General features: G+C 36.0%; 1 protein-coding gene across 1 annotated transcript in view; it reads left to right on the top strand.

Annotated features, from left to right (window-relative positions):
• Positions 1-22509, top strand: part of MUC19 (mucin 19, oligomeric) — a 158284-nt gene extending 135775 nt beyond the window's left edge. The window contains 21 exon segments of the mRNA XM_081590500.1: positions 1551-1598; positions 1837-1890; positions 2584-2637; positions 3175-3228; positions 3373-3426; positions 4388-4441; positions 6233-6286; positions 6408-6461; positions 7373-7402; positions 7885-7938; positions 9152-9205; positions 9683-9730; positions 9901-9948; positions 11453-11482; positions 17350-17381; positions 17470-17632; positions 18215-18252; positions 19832-19942; positions 20872-20911; positions 21541-21649; positions 22296-22509. Of these exon segments, the coding sequence (XP_081446626.1) occupies positions 1551-1598; positions 1837-1890; positions 2584-2637; positions 3175-3228; positions 3373-3426; positions 4388-4441; positions 6233-6286; positions 6408-6461; positions 7373-7402; positions 7885-7938; positions 9152-9205; positions 9683-9730; positions 9901-9948; positions 11453-11482; positions 17350-17381; positions 17470-17632; positions 18215-18252; positions 19832-19942; positions 20872-20911; positions 21541-21649; positions 22296-22479 (1367 nt within the window). The 3' untranslated portion in view covers positions 22480-22509.
• The last annotated feature ends 480 nt before the right edge of the window (positions 22510-22989 follow it).

Here is a 22989-nt window from a genome sequence, read left to right as displayed (position 1 = left end):
ACCTGGGAGTTCAAAAACAGGTGAGCCAACTAACTGGAGAGACTGCTCCAACAGGAAAACCTCTACTATTAAAGTATATTCATGGTGCCATGATCAAAAAAATTATCCTTAACTTTTCTCAGAATGCTAAATTCTCTTCATCTTACATTAAAAAAAAAACAAAACAACTTTTATTCTCCCTTAGAAGCTATAATGTCCTCTGGAGGCAGTGAGACCACAGGAAGTGGAATAAATACAGGTGAGCACGCAAACTTCATAACCTCTTTTCATTTACAATGACAATAGTAACTAACTCTTTTGAGTGCTAACTATGTGCCAGGAACTATTCTACAATGTATTATTATTGCTTTTCTCTCACCACAAATTGTGAGGTAAGTACTTATTGTTTTCATAGATAAGAAAATCTATGACTCAGAGATGTTAACTAACTTGTACAAGGTCGCACAACAAATAGCAGATTTCAACTCAGGCAGTATGGCTTCAAAGTCCATCCACTTAGCCATGATACTTTACTATGACTACCACACTGTATCACTAGACTTCTTTGTCACATGTCTAAACTTTTCCTGAACATTAAAATTTCAATAATATCAATACTTTACCCAAATAAAAATATAGTGGGCAATCAACCCTTCATTGGTTATTCTTCTAGGGACATCTAGTAGCCAAGTCACTGGCATTAAAACAGGTAAGTAAAGGAAAATACCTTTTGTCCCTGACATCGATCCCAGAGAAAAGAATATTATCATTGAGACTCCCACAACCACCCCACATTGCACCCTTTCCCTGCCAAATTTTTATGGGGAATAAAATATTACATTAGAAAAAAATATTAAAAACTCTGGAACAAGCTATCCATGAAAACAACCTTTTCACATAATAAATAATTCACATAATAAAGAAACTAGTATGGGATAATTTTCCTATCCTATAGTAGAATATACTCTTATTTTTTAGAAATAAAATTGACATAATGATACCATTCAATTTTGCTTTCAGGTAGTACTGGAGGGGATCTTGGCAGTACTATCTCACCTGGGAGTTCCAACACAGGTGAATCAATGAGGAAACATGGCTATAATTTCTCTCTTGGGGCAAGTTCTGGAGCAATAGCACATGACGTCTTGTTATGACTTTCTGTTAGCCCTCACTACTCTCTACCTTGTCACTCTCAGAAGTTAGAAATTTCAGAGAAGGAAACAACCAAAGAAAGGAAATTGGCAGTTCTTGAGTTCTGCCTTTTCATAGGGCATTTGTTAAAGGAAGCTTTTATTTAGGATGATTATATCATTTCTTCTGGGGTAAACCTTATACTGTTCTTCTTAAGAGGGAAATCCAGAAAGGATTCTCTTTTCTGACATTCAAGCTATTACCCTGGTGTAAGATGGAGGCAACATATTAATATTTCCATATAGTTATAACTAAGGAAATAGAGCTGGTGGGAGCAACTCTGGAAGTTTACGCCTATTAAATTTTGAATTTCAGGTGTTATGAATTTGAATATAATTAAATGCATTTACTCAAATATTGTTTCTATTTCTTGTTATTAGGAGCCACCACCGGCACATCTGAGAGGTCAAGCCCTGGAAGTAAAACAGGTAAATATGGGAGAGGCCCAGAAACCTCTGATATTTAACTCTAAGAAGCAAATCATCCGCGACATTAACCAATATCTTTATTGTGGCCCTGAATTTAAAAATGGAGAATGCACCTTGTTTTGACAGGATAACTCTAAGAAGAATCTTATATCTTCAAGTCCCAGACAGTCTTATGGGCCATTCTCAGGTTGGCAAATGCATCACTATTTGAATTCTCTGTTTCTCTCTTCTGCTTCAGGTACCACTGGTGCAATCTCTGGCACAACAGTTGCACCTGGAAGCTCTAACACAGGTAAAGTGTTAACCTAATGGGGAGTATAAGGAACTTCAGTGATGGTTTGGCTTCTTCCTTCAACTCCTCCAAATCGTCCCTGCCATACTCAGTGGATGCCACCCAACTTCTCTGAGTTATATGCATCTTCAAAATTTATTTTTTTAATAAATTTTACATTTTATTAAATCATCAAAAATAATCACTGGGGTATAGTTTTATTAGCAAAAAATAATAAAAGCAATGATAAAGAAAAATGGAAAAAAGAAAATGTGCCTCAGACCAGAATACCATAACAAAAGTTTTGTGGAAGCTGCATTTTATTTGAAAATCCACCCATTTTTGCTAACATACATTTTAATATTATAAACAAAAATAGAATCTGCAGAGACAATGCAACAAGTATGCTTAAACTCATGTACAGAATTGCTTTCCTACAACAAACTGTCCTTCTTAAAGCCCCTCTCAACCCAAATGTTAAGATGTATTTACACAAAGCACCGATCAACAGTGCAGTTTAATTCTTCGTTAACTAAATTCTTGGCTAGACATTAATTTTAAAGATACTATTTCCCCTTATTTAAAAGGTACATGATCATAACATGGCGTGAGCCAAATAAAAGGTTCAAGGATTTTTGTCCCCTCCCCTCCTCCCATAACACCTCCTAGAGTTTTACTGAAATTTAGTATTCTCTTTTCTTTCTTTCACTTTAGGGGCTACGACTTCTTTGGGAAGTGGTGAAACCACCCAGGGTGGAATTAAAATAGGTAAGCACTAGCAACTAAACAATTATTTTTCTCTCTATCTTAATCTAAATCTTGTTGGCTATTATAAATTTAAGGGGAGTTTTGTTCTATTCTATCTGAATCTCATTTTGGGAACAAATTATTAGGATATTGGGCTTCCCCTGTGGCTCTGCTGGTAAAGAATCTGCCTGCAATGTGAGAGACCTGGATTTAATCCCTGGGTTGGAAAGATTCCCTGAAGAAGAGAAAGGCTACCCACTCCAGTATTCTGGCCTAGAGAATTTCATGGAGTGTATAGTCCATGGGGTTGCAAAGAGTCAGATATGACTGAGCGATTTTCATTCACTTCCCTTATTAGGATATTAACTGCCCTTCATTTTACCCCATGTGAATTGCCTTTTTGGGTATATTTGTAATAAAGTGGCATAATAGAGACCACACGTGATGTATCACTTTAAAGTAATAAAGTTCCTGATATTATTTGTTCTAAAGCAAATCCTAGTTTGAATCCCTAGTAAAAGGGAATCACAAATTGATTCTCTCCTCTTGTGATTTCAGTTACCATGGGGGTGACTACTGGTACAACCGTTGCACCTGGAAGTTCCAACACAAGTGAGTCAGGGAAAAGTTGAAGAAACTTGCCTATATGAACTTTAGAGACCTAATGTCTCCTATAGTGACATTACAGATAGTAATACTCTTATACATTTCCCCGAATTTCTGTATCCCATACCACTTTTTCCTATTTCTTCTCAGAGGCTACAACTCCTACAGAAGTCAGAACTACCACTGAAGTTGGAACAGCAACTGGTGAGCAGTTGGCTCTTTCTGCCTTTGGGTTCAACAGTTTTCTATTTAAGTTTGTGTTAGATGATGGATGAGTAAGAAAACTGGCTGAGAAAGAGTTTCGTATTCCATTTGAAGAGACAGTATATCAGGTGAGTCAGATTTGGCTCTTCAGACTGAATTTCTCCATATGTCAGCTTTTCAGATGTGATTCTCTGAAGCTAAGAATGATGTGTTGTTCTCAATCCTTTATCCATCTTGCCATTGCAGGTGCTACTTCAGGATTAACTGGAGTTTCCAGGGCACCAGAAAATTCCACTCCTGTTTACTATTATATGTTTAATTCATTCATCTTGGACTTCTCTTGCATATAAAACCCATTCTTGTGGGTTTACCCTCATGATCAAAGTCCCAAAAAATCAAATTTTAAAAATTTATACCCCTGAACACACACTCAAGGAGTACCCACTGAAGCAACAGGAAACCAAATCACAGGAAATGAAATAAATGTGCAGAGGAAAATCACTTTTACCCAAAGCTTTAAACCATAGAGAAAGGTCTCTTTTCTGAGACTTTTGCATTTATTGGCTTGGGAAATGAAAGAGATACTGGGAAAACATGGTATTTGCTTCTCTTTGCCCAAAGAAGCCCCTTTACTGCTTTTAAGAATCATGTGAATTATCGATTTATGCTATTCTAAGGACTAAAAAAAATTGTTACTCTCTCTCTCTCAATTTCATAATCTATCATTCTCTCTCAACCTCATTTTCACTTCCAATTCAAATACCACTGTTATATCTTTTTTACTATATTTGTTTCTGAATATTCCAACACAAGTTAGTCAAAGTTACCAAAGAAAGCTCTCTATAAGTATCTCAGGCAAAAACCATCTTCTTTGGGGCCATTTCTTCTATCATTACAACACATTTTTCCAGATTTCAAAATTGTTTAAAGTCATGTTAAAATTTTCTTTTTTAACTCCTAGAAACTACTACTTCAAGACTCAACATCGATGCCACTGGTAGTGGAATACAAAGAGGTCAGTCATGCTATTGCATAACTGTTGAGATTTTGGTTATGAGTAAGGTTTTCTATAGAGAGGAGATGACAAAATTTTGCATTTGAAGACTTTTGAGCCAATTAAAACTGGTCATCTTAGTGCACTGGAATTTCCTGGACTAAAGATTTCATCAGGCTCATATTTATTAGAACACAGTTTTCTGACAGTAAATGTCATCATGAAAATAAGAGTCTGTTTTTGAAGACAAGTAGATACTTTCTTACTTGTCTTCATCATCACTACCATCACATAAGATGAACTCACTGCTACCAAGAAGTTTCCAACCCAGGTAAATTAAGGTGACTGAAATAAACTTAAGGCATTCTTGGAGCCTCACATTGAGATTTTTTTGTTTAAAAAAATGGAAATGATCAGGGAAGAAATATTTCCTCTATTCTATTAAAATGCATGGTAGTGTAAAACAGTTCAGGAAATTATTACAGTCCAGCATACTTATGAAATGTAACCGAGATGATGAGAGACAACTGTAAGAGCAGGTGCTGGGAGGTCTTTGGAACGTCTATATCTCAAAATTATAATGGAAATTTCCTGAAATAAGGAAAAAAGGAGATGATGCATCAATTTTATATTTCACCATAATAATATTGTAATATAGGTGTCAGCTATGATACAAAAACTTAAAACATGATTCCATGGGCAATAAGGTACAATTAAAAGTTATTTGATATGTTGATTACCCTGCACGGATTTGCCTTTTTGGAAGATTAATTAGAGAATTAATTAGAGAATTGTTATGAAGGAGAGTAGGAGAGTAAGGGTGGAGACGTCATCCAGTTTGAGACTGTTAGAAATTAGGCATGATTAGAGACTGAAATAAGGCAGTGATGTGAGAAAATAGAAGGCAGAAAGATGATCTAAAGGAATGAGAAATGTGTTGACAAGTTGGAATCAATTTCAGCTTAGTGATGGGAGGGATAAAGGATAGCAAGGACTGTGGATGAATTCTAGTTCATAGTTTGAGTGCCTGTTTGGATGGATGTTAGTGCCATCCACTAAATTTTGGTATATACTGGAGGAGGAAAAAGAATTATAACTGACAGGAGATACAGCAAGGTCAGATTTTTGACAGTTTTAGTTTAAGGTGCTCTGAGGTATCCAGTTAGTATGCTCAGCAGGAGTAATAAGTGCAACCAGAATACAGAACATAGGTTTCATTGTAGAGAGAGATTTGTTAGCGATTTACTTACAAACGATATTTTAAATTGTGGATGCTGGTGGATTTCCTTATGGTGAACCTACAGAGTGAGAGAGAAGGTGTTTTTAATGTTTTGTTTTTTTTTTTTTAATAAATTTATTTATTTTAGTTGGGGGCTAATTACTTTCTGAGAGTCTAGCCTTACAATTATAAAACTTTGAAATTACAAAATAATTAATTAAAATTTCAAGATTCTTGATCCTTCCCATTTTAACCTTCAGAAGTCCCTAACATAATTTCAGGGAGCCAATCTACTATTAATAGAAGCAAAATATGTGAGGATGGGGAAGTTAAAAAAGTGAAGGTGGGGGAGACATCTATCTCCATGATACTAATTCCAGAAAAGAAGGATCCCAGAAAACTGGAGTTTACCACAGGAAATGAAACATATCAAGCAATATTTATTTCACCTTTTGGAACAAGGAATCCTAGAGAAGGAATGCAGTCTTTTGCAAAAACATATTGTTTATCCTGAACCATGATCTCCATCCAATAAGAAAATTATCCCTGTCCATTTTTTTTTTTCCTTTCTTTTCTTCTCTCTCCCTTCCCAGGTACCACTGGGACAAACTCTGGAACTACATCCTTACCTGGAGGTTTCAATGCAGGTAAGTCAAAAGGGAAAGGAATGCTCCTTTAAGTGGCTGTAGGGAGAAGATCATACACTGCTATATCATTTTCACATTTTCAGACTCCAGCTTCTCAATTTTTCCTTCTTTGCTCTTCTAGAAGCAACAACTTTTAAAGAACATGTTAGAACCACTGAAACAAGAATTTTATCAGGTGAGTTTTGCCATGTTTTGGATTCTCAATAATTTTTTCACTTGAGTTTACTGCATATGGGTTGTGAATGAAAATTAACATGGCTTAAAACTGGTTTCTTTTAATTTAATAACAGATCATAAGGACGGCCTCTATTATCTCCCTGGGTTTTCCTAGAGAACATACTATATAGACGTAATTCTCTAGATACATTCTTTATTTGAAATTTTTCTCCCTTTGTTTTGTCAGGCAATAGCCCAGAATCAGTAGGGGTCACCAGTAGCTAAGAAGTGAGGGAAGATCACTATACTGGGTGCAAGTAAATTTGTTAATTAAGGCTTTGATTGAGATGCCTAACCCTTGATCACAAGTTTAGACAATTTTTTTTCTGGTTTTTTGTTTGTTTGTTTGTTTGTTTTTGTTTCATTGCTGGAAAACTGGGAAGTTAAGTCACTAGAAGTAAATCATGTGACTATAAGACAGACATTCTCTCATTGAATATCAGATTCTAGATAATTCTATATTTAGAGAAATAAGATCTATGGTGCAAGTGTGACTTTTCCTCCTATATTTTATTTGAATAGTCATGAGAAAGTGTTTTCGAAAATATGCCAAACTTAACACTTTGTGCAGGAAAAATTGTTAAACTGTTTTCTATTGCTTCAGAGAAACAGAAACACTTGTCAATACAGTACTCTTCTTAGGGTGAGAAAGTCTTCATGAGGCTCATGCTTCTCTCTTATTGCAGGTTCCACTGGGAGAGCCTCTGGCACAACAGTTATTCCTGAAAGCTCCAACACAGGCAAGTAAATATTTAATAAGTGGCTCCAAGTAGTTAAGCCTAGAAAAATAACGGCCCTTCTCTGGAATTTACTGTCTGTTGTAGCATCAGCACAGCAAGTTCTAACTTCGGTCTTATTTGCCTTTCTTAGGGACTAGCACTGGAGTTGGAAGGCAAACAAGTAAGTGTCAGTGGTTCAAATCTGTTGTGTTCTCAGTTAATGATTCCTATGCCTTTGCTTCAACACAGGGGAATGTTTAGGGTAATGATAAAGGGCCAGGAAATGGGCAGAATCTTTTTAGAGCATGTCCTCTTCCAGCCATCTATTGTTTTCTTGTTCTGAGTTTCTGGGCTCCACGCAGAGCCACCAGATAATTTTGTAAAAGTACACAAGGGCACTACTGTAAGAGGCTGAAATCCAGCCAGCATTTCTTCAACAAGTTATAAAATCCACGTGGCTTCTTCTGCTCAGAGGGTTTGTTTTTTTTTTTTTGTCATTGTTTCTTGTTTGTTTTATTTTTTACTTCATACAATTGCTCTATGGGCTAACTACAACCTTAGCCTAGGCTTTCATCTGATTTCCTTTCTCTTCCTGTTGCTGATCTTTGAGGCTAGCAATAGAAGCTATGTCTGGTATGAAGTGTCCTTCATTTGTCTTTGCAGGTACTGCGGCGGTATCGAGCAGAGTTACTGGTGTCTCAGAAAGTTCCAGCCCAGGTAATGGAAATTACTAACTCTAATGAAGTTAACATGTTCAACATTCTTCTCTCCTTTAACACTCAAGTGTTTCAGAAAAGGAATATTTATGTCTATTAATATTAAACTTGAAGTGTAAAAGAAAAATTGTATCAGATGGAGTTAAACAAAGAAGACTTTAAATTATGAAACAGAAGTCAAGAGCATTGCAGTAGGGTTGAGATTTTGAATTTAACAAATTAAATGCAGTAGACTTAAGAGGTGTGGGTTCAACCCCTGGGTTGGGAAGATCCCATGGAGTAGGGCATGGCAACCCATTCTAGTATTTTTGCCTAGAGAATCCGATGAACAGAGGAACCTGGCAGGCCCCAGTTCATAGGGTCACAAAGAATCGGATATGACTGAAGTGACTTAGCATGCACACATGAGATTAAAGACCTAAATGTAAGACCTGAAACCATAAAACTCTTAAAAGAGAACATAGGTAGAACACTCTGACATAAACCATAGCAATGTTTTTTGGATCTGTCTCCTAAAGAAAAAGAAAAACAAAAAAAGAATGGGGATTTAATTATACTTACAAGCTTTTGCATATCAAAGGAAACCATCAATAAAACAAAAAAAAAATCTTGACTGGCAGGCAACATTTGCAAATGATATGACTGACAAAAGGTTAATATCTAAAATATATAAACAGTTCATAATACACTCCTCTCAAAATTAATACTAGACAGCCAGGAAAACAGGATATATGAAGTAAAATAGTTGAGTGTAAAAATAGTTTTTGTCACTAACAGAAGGGGACTCTTAAGTGATAGTTACCAGGGTCACAGTGAAGGGAAGTGTTAGTTACTCAGTTGTGTTTGACTCTTTGCGATCCCATGGACTGTAGCCTGCCAGGCTCCTCTGTCCATGGGATTCTCTAGGCAAGAATACTGGAATGGATTGCAGTTCCCTTTTCCAGGGCATCTTCCCAACCCAGGGATCGAAATTGAGTCTCTGATTTTGCAGCAGATTCTTTACCTTCTGAGCCATGAAATACTCAATTCTTCTGTGAGCAAGGAGTTGCTGTGTTAGGGCCTACTATGTTTCAATAGCAGGAGAATGAACTGGCATTTGTACGTGTACTAGTACACTGCAGGTTTTTTGAGACTCTTGTTCTATGTGAAGATGTCTTCAGATACACTCTTCTGCAACCAGAAAAAGTCCAGTGCTCTTTTCCTACTCATTTTAGGTACCTCCAAGGAGGCATCTGAAACAACTACTGGGCCCGGAATTTCTACCACTGGTAAGTCAAATGAAAATAAATGAACTTTGCTTGGTGGCATCTCAGAAGACAGGACAGCTTATCTGAAATTAAACTCTAGCTTTTGTAGTTCCTTTTACTCACCACTTTTGCTCCTCTCTTAGCAGTCACTGCTTCCACCGGAGTCAAGGAACCCTCCGGTTCTGGAATGCAAACAGACAAATACTAGAAATACAAACTCTTCAATGATCAATGTGCCTGTGATTTTATATAAGGAGTTGAATTTGGGAGAGAAGAGTGGTGGGAAAGAAACAGGAAAGGCCAGGAAGATTATTCTACATTTCCTCATGAAATACGACTTGAATTTTACCTAGGGATTTTTTTTCCTCCAGGATTTTTTGGGTTAGGCTTTTACCAAAACTCCTTACTGGAAATTATGACCTTGAAATCTCTGATGATGAGATTATGAAATGTTCAGGAATTTAAAATTCCTGAAATTTTTAATATTTCCTTCTGCAGGCTCCACTTCAAATGGAATCACAACAAGCCCCAGAATATCCTACCCAGGTAAAATGAAATCACCCAAAGGCACTGGAATGAATTACCTCTTCCACATGAAGCTTTCCTTAAGCATGAATGTGTGTGATCATTTGTGCAGGCATACACACAGAAACTTGATATGTGTACATGCTCTCTAATAAGTAAAATGACAGCACTATCCTTTTGTTTCTCCTTAGAAACCACTGTTGTAGCAACAGGAGAACAAGAAACTGAAAATAAGACAGGTCAGTGTTGGAAAAGTAGTAATTTCCTTGTCACTTATTCAACTAACATTTCCTTAATACCTTATATTTGCTAGACTCTAGCAGCCCTTGCCATTTTATTGCTTTGTATGTGTTGGTGGGGGAGATTATTATGGGCACAGATACTATAGTTTCAGGGCATTTAATGCTACTCAAACAATGTGCAACAATTATGGTCCTGGGAATATATTGAGACTGTTAATTTCTGTTTGCTAGTTGGTAGGGCTGAGTGAAGACATCAGAGAAGAGATGACTGCATTTAATATTGGCTAGGGTGAGGAGGGAATTCTTGCCATATCGCACTTGAAAAGACAGAGACATGAGACAGAGTGAGGGACTTCAGGAATTAACCAGGTATTGGTATTGTCTGTGTGAATTTCAGGGAAGAAATGAGATTAGAAAGGTGAGCAGAGCAATGTTTATGAAGGACTTTATTTCCAAACTTAAATGAGACTTTATCCTTATAATAAATGGGATCACCTTAAGGATTTTGTTAAAAGGATGATATGAACAGATAAATCTTAGAAAAATTACACTGATAGAAATGTGAAGATTATGACTGTATTTTTTTATTTCTTCTATTACAAATATCTCCAATGAATTTGCAATTCTGGGTAGGGAAATTTTTCTGCTATATTTATACTTAAAGATCATTTCTCTCTCCTGTTGCTGGTTTCTGTTAATCTGCTAAATATTTATAATTGGGAATTAACCTAGTCTCTCTTAGTAAAGAGAAGCATTTTATGCCCCAAACTTATACATCTTTAATTAATTTATTTTCTGTTTTTCTGTACCTATTAGTTGTTGAGATCCTTTTACTTAAACCTGGAGAAACTTAAAAATTTCTCTCAAATATTCTGTTGCTCATAGTTCAGCCTTCTGCTTGGTAGACAGAATAAAAATACTCTGATTTTTAGCAGTTTGAAAATAGAATGTGAAATTTATGAGTGGATTGTTGGGTTGATCAAACTTTCTGACATGGGAAGCCTCAAAAAAAGTAAGAAGTTTAAAGCATTTGGTGGGATTAGAGATAGAACAAGATTAAAATACTATAAGACAAAAAGAACATACAAATTCTTAGAGTATTAATATCAGGTAACACATAATATGTTTGTTTTATTTATATATATAGAAAATTATATCTTTTTTATACTGAGTTATTCTTTTCTTTATTTGATTATATATTTTATTATCTTATTTATCAGAACTGTCTATCAAGAGATTTTGAAGAGAAATTTACTTTGATTCTCATTCCTCCTTTTGATCCTCATATTTCCTTCCCATTGACATTTGAGATCTAAAGGAAACACTCTCTAATGGTAAAATATCAAATGCCATAAGGAGTAGAAAGGGAAGACTGATGGGAATATGTCTGCTTATAATACTAGAAATGTGGCCATGTATTTTCAGTAATAGACAACTATATTTACTCCAAGCCTATTACAATAACTTGAGAGACTAATATCAGGTGTCTGTTTTTACACAGGATGTTCAACATCTCTTCCACCACCTCCAGGTAAGAATACTTCCACTTGAAAATCAAATCATTCTACATTAATGATTCTTCTTGTAAATCAAGCTTCAGAGGTCATACCAATAAAAGTCGCTAGCTAAGGAAGTGTTATAGAATAGGAAAACTTGAAGTGGATGAATTTAGCTTTTATTCACCAAATAATGAATGAAAGTCTGTTTTGTCACACACAAACTAATAAAGCCAAACCAAACAAATGTATTTTGTCTCTTAGTCAAAATAGAATTTACTTACACAATAAAGTGTTTCATGTAACTATATGATATCCTCACTGAAATATTGCCTTTTATTTTTTAAAGTAGATAATTCCAGCTATTTTTGAGGACCAAATTTTAGCAACAAAAATTAGGGGTAATCAGAGTTTAATAATTTTAGTATACTTTGAGTTTCTCTAAAATTATCAAGCCATTGGGTTGTGCCTTCTATTAAGTTGTGAAATTACAAAAAATATCATTTTCTAATATTAGCATACAGTGGGAGAAGGGATATTTTCAAAGAAACAATTTTCATAAAAGGCTGAAAATAAATTTCACAGTGAAATATGTGACCTGTGTATCATATAGCCAACACATGCTATGTGTTACACTTCTTACATATATTGTATACTTTGGAAGGATTCTCAGGTATTTCATTAGAGAACTGGAATTTGAGAACAGTAAGTAAGCTAGTTCAGGGTATATACATCAAAGAAGAGAGACAAGGTTGAGATGATAGACTGGAAACCTCAGAAGCCAGAATGCTAAAATAAATTATTTAGTTTACAGGACTATAAGAAGTATCTAATCAAGGCAATGATGAGATGAAAAGTAGGCTTTAGGAAAACTATCCTACCTATGACATAGAGAATTGACTGGATCAGGAAGAGGTCTGAGTCAGAGCAACCCATTCAAAAAGCCAGATTATGCCAGACCAAAAATACTAAGGTCCTAGAATAGTATTATAACAAGTAAAACCAGGAAAGGAAGGGATTCAAGTAAGGATAAAGATACAAGATTTTGCAGTAGGTTCAATGCCAAATGATGAGAAGGAAACAATTAAGATGACTTCTAAGTTTTAGGCTTAAGTAATTAAAAGAATAGTTTAGGCCTCAATAGGAGGTGGGCTTCCTTGGTGGCTCAGATGGTAAAGAATCTGCCTGCAATGTAGGAGACCTGTGTTCAATCCCTGTGGTGGGAAGATCCCCTGGAGAAGGGAATGGCAACCCACTTCAGTGTTCTTGCCTGGAGAATCCCATGGACAGAGGAGCCTGGTGGGCTACAGTCATTGGGGTCTCAAAGAGTCAAACAAGACTGAGTGACTAACACTTTCACTTTAATAGGAGATGACCAATTTAGAAGAAAAACTGGTTTTGAAGGAAATATGATTTAATCTGTTTTGTGCACATTGAGTTTGAGGTTCTTATAATCTGCTGGGGTGCTGTTTATTAGGCTGAGGGAGATCTGGGTCCATAGGCTGTAAGAGATGTCTGTTCAGAAGTTTAAGAGTATTCACTTGACACTTGGAAAAACAGAACCTTGTGCGCTAGGACCAAGGAGGAAGGAACAGTGATCCCACAGGAGACTTGCTTGTGGGTGTCCAGGAGACTCCGGCAAAGGTGTGGGTCAGTGGTGGCTTGCTGCAGGGTTGGGGGCACAGTCTGTAGCAGTACATGCATGGAATCTTTTGAGGGAGATCACCATTATCTTCATTACCTCCACCATAGTCTAAGTGTTAGTCGTTCAGTCATGCCTGACTCTTTGTGACCCCATGGACTACAACCCACCAGGCTTCTTTGCCCATGAGATTTTCCAGGCAAGGATACTGGAGTGGGTTGCCATTTCCTTCTCCAGGGGATCTTCCCAACCTAGGGATCCTGGGTCTCCTGCACTGCAGGTAGATTCTTTACCCACTGAGCTACAAGGGAAGCCCACCATAGTTTGGCCCCAGATAAACAGCAGGGAGGGAACACAGCTCCACCCATCAACAGAAAATTGGATTAAATATTTACTGAGCATGGCCCCGCCCACCAGAACAAGACCCGTTTCCCCCTCATTCAATCTATCCCATCAGGAAGCTTCCATAAGCCTCTTATCCTTCTCCATCTGAGGGCAGACAGACTGAAAAATCACAATCACAGAAAACTAACCAATGTAATCACATGGACCACAGCCTTGTCTAAATCAATGAAACTATGGAAACTATGAGCCATGCCATGTAGGGCCACCCAAGACGGATGGGTCATGGTGGAGAGTTCTGACAAAATGTGGTCCACTGGAGAAGGGAATAGAAACCACTTCAGTATTCCTGCCTTGAAAACCCCATGAACAGTGTGAAAAGACAAAAAGATAGGGCATTGAAAGATGAACTCTGCGGGTCAGTAGGTGCCCAATATGCTACTAGAGATCAGTGGAGAAATAACTCCAGAAAGAATGAAGAAACGGAGCCAAAGAACAAGCAACACCCAGTTGTGGATGTGACTAGTGATGGAAACAAGGTCCAATGCTGTAAGAGCAATATTGCATAGGAACCTGGAATGTTAGGTCCATGAATCAAGGCAATTTGGAAGTTATCAAACAAGAGATTGCAAGAGTGAATGTCGAAATTTTAGGAATCAGAAAACTAAAATTTACTGGAATGGGTGAATTTAACTCAGACGACGATTGTATCTACTACTGTGGGCAAAAATCCCTTAGAAGAAATGGAGTAGCCATCATAGTCAACAAAAGAGTCCAAAATGCAGTACTTGGGTGCAGTCTCAAAAACGACAGAATGATTTCTGTTCATTTCCAAGGCAACCCATTCAATATCACGGTACTCCAAGTCTATGCCACAACCAGTAATGCTGAAGAAGCTGAGTTGAACGGTTCTATGAAGACCTACAAGACCTTCTAGAATTAACACCCAAAAAAGATGTCCTTTTCATTATAGGGCATGGGAGTGCAAAAGTAGGAAGTCAAGAAACACCTGTAGTAAAAGGCAAATTTCCCTTGCAGTACAGAATGAAGCGGGGCAAAGGCTAACACAGTTTTGTCAAGAGAATGCACTGGTCATAGCAAACACACTCTTCCAACAAAACAAAAGAAGACTCTATACATGGACATCACCAGATGGTCAACACCGTAATCAGATTGATTATATTCTTTGCAGCCAAAGATGGAGAAGCTCTATACAGTCAGCAAAAACAAGACTGGGAGCTGACTGTGGCTCAGATCATGAACTCCTTATTGCCAAATTTAGACTTAAATTGAAGAAAGTAGGGAAAGCCACTAGACCATTCAGGTATGACCTAAATGAAGTCCCTTACGATTATACAGTGGAAGTGACAAAAAGATTTAAGGGACTAGATCTGATAGAGTGCCTGATGAACTATGGACGGAGGTTCATGACATTGTACAGGAGACAAGGATCAAGACCATCCCCAAGAAAAAGAAATGCAAAAAAGCAAAATGGTTGTCTGAGGAGGCCTTACAAATAGCTATGAAAAGAAGAGAAGAGAAAAGCAGAGGAGAAAAGGAAAGATATACCCATTTGAATGCAGAGTTCCAAAGAATAGCAAGGAGAGATAAGAAAGCCTTCCTCAGTGATCAGTGCAAAGAAATAGAGGGAAACAGTAGAATGGGAAAGACTAGAGATCTCTTCAACAAAATAAGAGATACCAAGGGAACATTTCATGCAAAGATGGGCTCGATAAAGGACAGAAATGGCATGGACCTAACAGAAACAGAAGATATTAAGAGGTGGCAAGAATACACAGAAGAACTGTACAAAAAGATCTTCACGACCCAGATAATCATGATGGTGTGATCACTCACCTAGAGCCAGACATCCTGGAATGTGAGTCAAATGGGCCTTAGAAAGCATCACTACGAACAAAGCTAATGGAGGTGAAGGAATTCCAGTGGAGCTATTTCAAGTCCTGAAAGATGATGCTGTGAAAGTGCTGCACTCAATATGCCAGCAAATTTGGAAAACTCAGCAGTGCCCACAGGACTGGAAAAGGTCAGCTTGCATTCCAATCCCAAAGAAAGGCAATGACAAAGAATGCTCAAACTACTGAAAAGTTGCACTCATCTCACATGCTAGTAAAGTAATGCTCAAAATTCTCCAAGCCAGGCTTCAGCAATACGTGAACCGTGAACTTCCAGATGTTCAAGCTGGTTTTAGAAAAGGCAGAGGAACCAGAGATCAAATTGCCAACATCCACTGGATCATCGGAAAAGCAAGAGAGTTCCAGAAAAATATTTATTTCTGGTTTATTGACTATGCCAAAGCTTTTGACTGTGTGGATCACAATAAACTGGAAAATTCTTAAAGAGATGGGAATACCAGATCATCTGACCTGTCTCTTGAGAAACCTGTATGCAGGTCAGGAAGCAACAGTTAGAACTGGAGATGGAACAACAGACTGGTTCCAAATAGGAAAAGGAGTACGTCAAGGCTGTATATTGTCACCCTGCTTATTTAACTTATATGCAGAGTACATCATGAGAAATGCTAGGCTGGAGGAAGCACAAGCTGGAATCAAGATTGCTGGGAGAAACATCAGTAACCTCAGATATGCAGATGACACCACCCTTATGGCAGAAAGTGAAGAACTAAAGAACCTCTCGATGAAAGTGAAAGAGGAGAGTGAAAAAGTTGGCTTAAAGCTGAACATTCAGAAAACTAAGATCATGGCATCTGGTCCCATCACTTCATGGCAAATAGATGGGGAAACAGTGTAAACAGTGTCATACTTTATTTTTCTGGGCTCCAAAATCACTGCAGATGTTAACTGCAGCCGTGAAATTAAAAGACACTTACTCCTTGGAAGGAAAGTTACGACCAACCTAGATAGCATATTTAAAATCAGAGACATTACTTTGCCAACAAAGGTCCGTCTAGTCAAGGCTGTGGTTTTTCCAGTGGTCATCTATGGATGTGAGAGTTGGACTATAAAGAAAGCTGAGCACTGAAGAATTGATGCTTTTGAGCGGTGGTGTTAGAGAAGACTTGAAAGTCCCTTGGACTGCAAGGAGATCCAACCAGTCCATCCTTAAGGAAATCAGTCCTGAATGTTTATTGGAAGGACTGATGTTGAAGCTGAAACTCCAATACTTTGACCACCTGAGGCAACGAGCTGACTCATTTGAAAAGACCTTGATGCTGGGAAAGACTGAAGGCAGGAGGAGAAGGGGACGACAGGGGATGAAACTGTTGGATGGCATCACCGATCAATGGCCATGAGTCAAGTAAATTCTGTGAGTTGGTGATGGACAGCGAAGCCTGGCGTGCTGCAGTCCATGGGGCTGCAAAGAGTTGGACATGATTGAGCAACTGAACTGAACTTGACATTAATGTATGCTGTAAAGATGGAGAAAATATCAGAGGAAAGAATAGAGACAAAATGAGAGGAATGAGAAAGATCTGCTAATAGAGAGGAATTTCAGAGTGTCAGTCTGAAGGAGGAATATTTTCAAGGTGAGAGTTTTAAAATGTTAGCTATTGTAGGGAACCTGATGAACTGATAAAGAGCCCTTTAGATTGATAATTATGAGGTCTTGGTGACTTGTAGGACTGTGAAGGCAGAAGTCAGAAAGTGAAACAAAAGGTGAACAGTAGCCATAAGATTTATTTACCACTGACAGGAGAGATCAAGATTTATCCTTTGCTGAGTAGTGTAAAATTAGGAAATATATATATGCTTGCTAGGGACAGTTTACTCAAAGTAGGTGGATGTGATTGATTTACCTTAAGGCACCTTACAACCCTTCACAATATATATCTGAAATCCTAGTTCCAATTCAGGTTTGGTCAACCTGGCGGTTATCTACAAATAGCAGACAGTTATATTTTGCCAAATTTAATTAGCATTTGTCATTTCACGCTAACAGCTTGTCATGGTCCACTGGGAGAAAAGAAGTCAGTAAGTACACAGTTTGTCTCTACTTTAATACAAATTTGCTGTCATTTGTATATTTGAATAGAAGTCTAAATTTGGATTGTATTTGTAGCCTGGAGACATATGGACTGTCAATTGCCACAAATGCACCTGTACTGATGCAGAGACTGTAGACTGTAAACTCAAGGAGTGTCCTTCTCCACCCACATGCAAACCTGAAGAGAGACTTGTAAAGTTCAAGGATAACGATACCTGTTGTGAAATTGGATACTGTGGTGTGTATTCATAATACATTGTTTTCTTTTTTACTTTATTTTTATTGAGACATAATTGACATAAAATAGTATTAGTTTCAGGCATACAACATAATGATTCCATATATATATACATATATATGTATGTGCATATATATATATATATATAGCAAAGTGATCACCACAGTAAGTCTAGTTAACACCACCTATAGTTACAATATTTTTTCTTGGAATGAGAACTTTTAAGATCTACTTTCTTAGCAATATAATGCATTATTTGATTTGAATTGAATAGCTGTTTACCTAGTCATATATTTAAGAGATATTTATTGAGCTACTAATCTGAGTCAAATGGTTGATAGGTATGACAAATAACAGAATCAATATTTGCCTCTTAAAACTTACTATCTTTTGCATAGGTGAAACCTAGAATTAACAGTTATGAATATAATCAGTAGATTAAAAGGAGATGATGGTGTATGGGAAGAAATTAGATAATGTTGCCTTATTGATTGGTAAATATGATCTCATAAACAATTTCTGTTTTATAAATAAAAAAATTATAATGATTGTCTTAGGGTAAAATATGTATTTATTTTTCAGAACCAAGAACATGTTTTTTTAACAACAATGACTATGAGGTAAAGTTATTTCTACTTTAATATACTTTTATCATTATAATAAACAATAAATGCAGAGTCTCTCAGCTAATATGAAAAAAAAATCATATGTAATGGTGGAGTGGAATCCATTCATTTTTTACCCATATTCATTTCAAAAGAAAGGTCAAATGTAACATCTACCACAACTTACTTCAAGGGGAGACAATATTCTTGGTCATTAATCAAACAATGGAGCTGCTGAACAGAATTTCCCATGGGTTTCTCCAGGTAGAGAAGACATATAACATTCAAATCAATGAACAGAGTTAAATTGTTACTATAATCAGAAAGATCTAATGGCTGAATTGTCAGAGATCAAATAGGAAAAAATCAGAACTCCATTATGAGGATATTACAACACAGTATATTCAGGGCTGATCTGACAACTGATTTGATATACTGGAAAGTAATTTAACTTTTTAGAAAAAGTATCAGAAAGCCATAAAAAACAGATGATTCTCAAATTGATAATAATACATGTGAACTGGTGACACTAAATATTACAAAAACTAAATCTAGACTAAAATATGAGGTATATTAGGAAACACATAAAACAGAGCCTATAATTTAATAATAATTTAATTTGGTTAAAGTTAATTTAATTTAATAATTTACTTTGAGGCTTCCCTGATAGCTCAATTGGTAAAGAATCTGCCTGCAGTTGAGGAGAACCAGGTTTGATTCCTGGGTCGGGGAAGAGCCCCTGGAGAAGGGATATGCTACCCACTCCAGTGTTCTTTGGCTTCCCTTGTGGCTCAGCTGGTAAAGAATCCACCTGCAATGTAGGAGACCTGGGTTTGATCCCTGGGTTGGGAAGATCCCCTGCAGAAGAGAAAGGCTACCCACTGCAGTATTCTGGCCTAGAGAATTCCATGGACTGTATAGTCCATGGGGTCTCAAAGAATTGGACAGGACTGAGTGACTTTCACTTTACTTTGGTAACTCATTTCTTATACTCACATTTCTACTTGGGCTTCTTAAATTTTAGTTTCTAAAAGTGATCTGATGAAAATCTATGACAGTTTTGGAATATAAAATGTGATGATATTTAAAGAACAAAGCAAAATTCTACCTCTAATCATTTATATGCAAAACAGTTGAAATAATAAAATTCGAGCTTACCTGAAAGTTCACTTTGTGGTTTGAGGGCCTGATATAAGTGGAATTTCCCAAACTGATGTTTGAATTTTGTACATAAAGTAATTATAAAGCAATCTGAGTAGCAATCTAGAGAGCTTTAGAAGCATAAAAACATAAGCAAAGGTAGAAGATATCTTGTGGGATTTTTTTAAATCCTTGAAAAATATCATAGAACTACTATAGATGAATCTTAATTTGAGGATTGAAAATCTTGACACATTCTGTGCCCTCAGTAAAGATTATTCATGGAAGTCTTTAATTTCACTACTTTTTCTTAAATATTAATCTAATGACTCAAAGTGTCTCTGGAAATTCACTAAACATTACAAATTTGAAAAACTGTACAGGACTTACTGTCAACCTGAAACAGAAATGAAGATCGATAATCATTAGTGCTGTCCTCCTCCCCACCTCCCAGGTTGGTGCTTCATTTGCTGACCCTAACAACCCGTGTATCTCTTACTCCTGCCACAACACTGGTTTCATTGCCGTGGTTCAAGACTGCCCGAAGCAGACCTGGTGTGCAGAAGTAAGTCATCTTCTTAAGTAATAATCCACAAGATTCATTTCTTATGATAAATATAAATACAACTAGTCTTATTCCTTATTGGTAAAAGTTTTTGCCTAGAAATAGATATAAATCTCCTACAGATTTAATTCCAGTTATGTCATCTACCTTTTGTTGCCAAGTATACTTTTCATATCAAATATATAAAACTTAATCTAGTGCTATTCTAGAAGTAAGTTACTGTAGAAAGAGTGTTGCTATATTTTAAAGAACAACAACAAAAAGCTAGTATTTTTCAAGGTAATGGCTTCAGGTTAATAATTTTCTATAAAAGAACACATTTTAAAATAGAATCACACAAGTATGTACAGTTCAGATTGCTCTTTGTGGCACAATTCTTATCCCCTGAAAATAGGGTGCGCGTTTTGCATTAATGAATGCTTAAACTTAAATTATTAAGGAAGTTTTAAATTTCACTAATTTTTTTCCTGAAGATATAATTGATAACATAAAGTTTTATTTTAGACCTCCAAGGTTGGATTTCAACATATACTGAGTTTTTACTTCAGACAGTGATGTTTGAGATTATAATAATGTAAGGTACAAATCTTGCTTGCGAGAAACTTAAGTGTTGAGTCATAATGTCATTATTAAAGTATACTTTTCAATTAAGGGAGGAGTATCCTTTATTCTTGGGCATTTTATTTTAAAGAGGAATTTAATTTAAGTGTTATTTTTCCATTTCTACCCACTGTTGAAAAGTTTGGTGTTAATAGTCTCACTTTTATTACTATGCTTTTCCCTCTGTGCTGATTGGATCTGAGATCTGCATGTTTACCTGTTCCATTCCTCCCTTTGTAATGCTGTTTCAATAAGTTCACAAATGCTATATTATTTATAGAAAAATACAGGATTTTTTCAGTCATTTTCTTTTTCTCTGACTCCTATAGGAAGACAGAGTCTATGATTCAACAAAATGTTGCTATACATGTAAGTAAAATTAAATTCCACATATGAAAGAAATGTAAACTGTTAACAAAAATTTAGTGTTTCTATAAAACAAAATGACAGATCACTAATACAAAGTCTCCTGTGATTTTAACACAACTAGTAATCTAATCCATATGCATACCGATAATTAATATAATGCATTATATTTTCTTACTCATGTTGGTTGCAACACTCTTCCAAGTAAAAATCAGTGATGTTTACAAGGGTGAAAATTTAATTTTCATGGAAAAAGTTTTGTTTGCTCTCCTAACATTGGAAAATTATATTGTAAATTGTTGTATTAGATCATAAGGATAATCAGCAATGAGAAAATAGATGTGTGAAACAATCACCCCCTCTTTTTTCCTCCTTACCTCTTTCTTTCTTCCTCTTACCTTCTTCCCTTTCATTTCCTTCTTTTCTTTCCCTTTCTCCTATGATAGTAATAATAGAATAATAATAACATTTATTGAGTATTACTTGGTACTTTGTGCTGGGTGCTGAGATAGTCCCTCCATACCATTGTGAAGTATTTGTTATTATTCTTTACTTTATGATTAGGAAAATTGAGACTTAGCAATAGTTAATGTTAAACCTCATTTCTGACTCTGTTTTCCATTTTGTTCTAGGTAAACCTAATTGCAGATCTTCATCCGTGAATGTGACTGTTAACTACAATGGTTGCAAGAAAAGAGTTGAGATGGCAAGATGCACAGGGGAATGCAAAAAAACCATCAGGTAAGTTTCTCTTTGTATACTGTATGTTAATTTTGTAACATTGTGGAGAAAATTAAGCTTGAAAACATTACATGGACAAATGTTTACATAAGATCTAATTATCAGGACCTGATTCAAATAAAATATTAATATCTGCAAAATAAAATAAACATTTTAAATAGTAATTAAGCATTTTGAAGTTGTTTTCTATACAAGTCAGACATAATATGCTTATGGCAAATGTATTTATTTTCATAAAGTGATTACAGATAGATGTCAAGCAAATACTCTTGCTTAAAAGTGTTTTTTTAAAAATGTCACTTGCATTTTAAACATAGCATATACTACATGTTTTTCCTTTTGTATACTTTCACATGTAGGTTAATGTATGGAGAATAATAATTTGGTATTAAGTTGTATATTTTTAAAATGTTTTGTTTATATCTTTGTACCATGCTGCTCTAACTATGAGATTGTAATCTTCCCTTTTTTTGGTCTTATATACCAATTACCATGAATCCATAGCAGAAATATACAATAAAGGCAAAGAATAAATTGGCTGGAAGACTTGCTAAATCACTTAGACAATTGGAATCTGAACATTGATATCAATTTATTTCAGAAAGCATTCTAAAAATATTTATTACTGAACTTTTTTTTCTTTTAGGTATGATTATGATATCTTTCAGTTGAAAAATTCATGCCTTTGCTGCCAAGAAGATAACTATGAGTATAGGGAAATTGATCTTGACTGTCCTGATGGTGGTACAATACCTTATAGGTACAGGCATATCATTACATGTTCCTGTTTAGACATATGCCAACAGTCTATGACTTCAACAGTCAGTTAATAATAAATGGCATCACCTTTCCTGTTGTAACAGACCAGTTATTTATTTTATAAGTGAACAAAAATAGTGACTAAATTGTGAGAACAACTAAACATTTGCATATTGGTCAAAAAGTGAGTTGTCATTATGAGGTCTTTTGTTCTTTGATTGACTGGATCTAAAAAATAAATACAACTTTGCAAGCAATTAGTGAATGTATGTATTTATTTGGTAGCAATAAGAATTCTGGAAGTCAAGGAGAAATTGAGTCATGCCATGGCTCTCCAGTATACTTGTCTTCTACTCTTCATCTGGATGAGGCCATTATCCTGTTTTGTTCCTTCACTTTATGGTTAAACTTATGAACATGTGAATTTTGTTCATCACCCCTTTCATTCTATGACACCTCCCTCTGCTTAGGATATCGGTGGCCTTCTTATGATTTTTTCCTGTAGGTTCTGATATCATTTCCACTCTTCCATTCTTGAAACATTTTTCTTGCAGTTTCTATGACATCATTTTTAATTAGCG

This window comes from Giraffa tippelskirchi, chromosome 4 (assembly GCF_054371585.1).
Source record: "Giraffa tippelskirchi isolate mGirTip1 chromosome 4, T2T-mGirTip1v1.2.pri, whole genome shotgun sequence".
NCBI classification, from domain to species: Eukaryota; Metazoa; Chordata; class Mammalia; order Artiodactyla; family Giraffidae; genus Giraffa; species Giraffa tippelskirchi.
The sequence above is the reverse complement of the archived record's forward strand: the minus strand, read 5'-3'. Positions and strand labels throughout refer to the sequence as shown.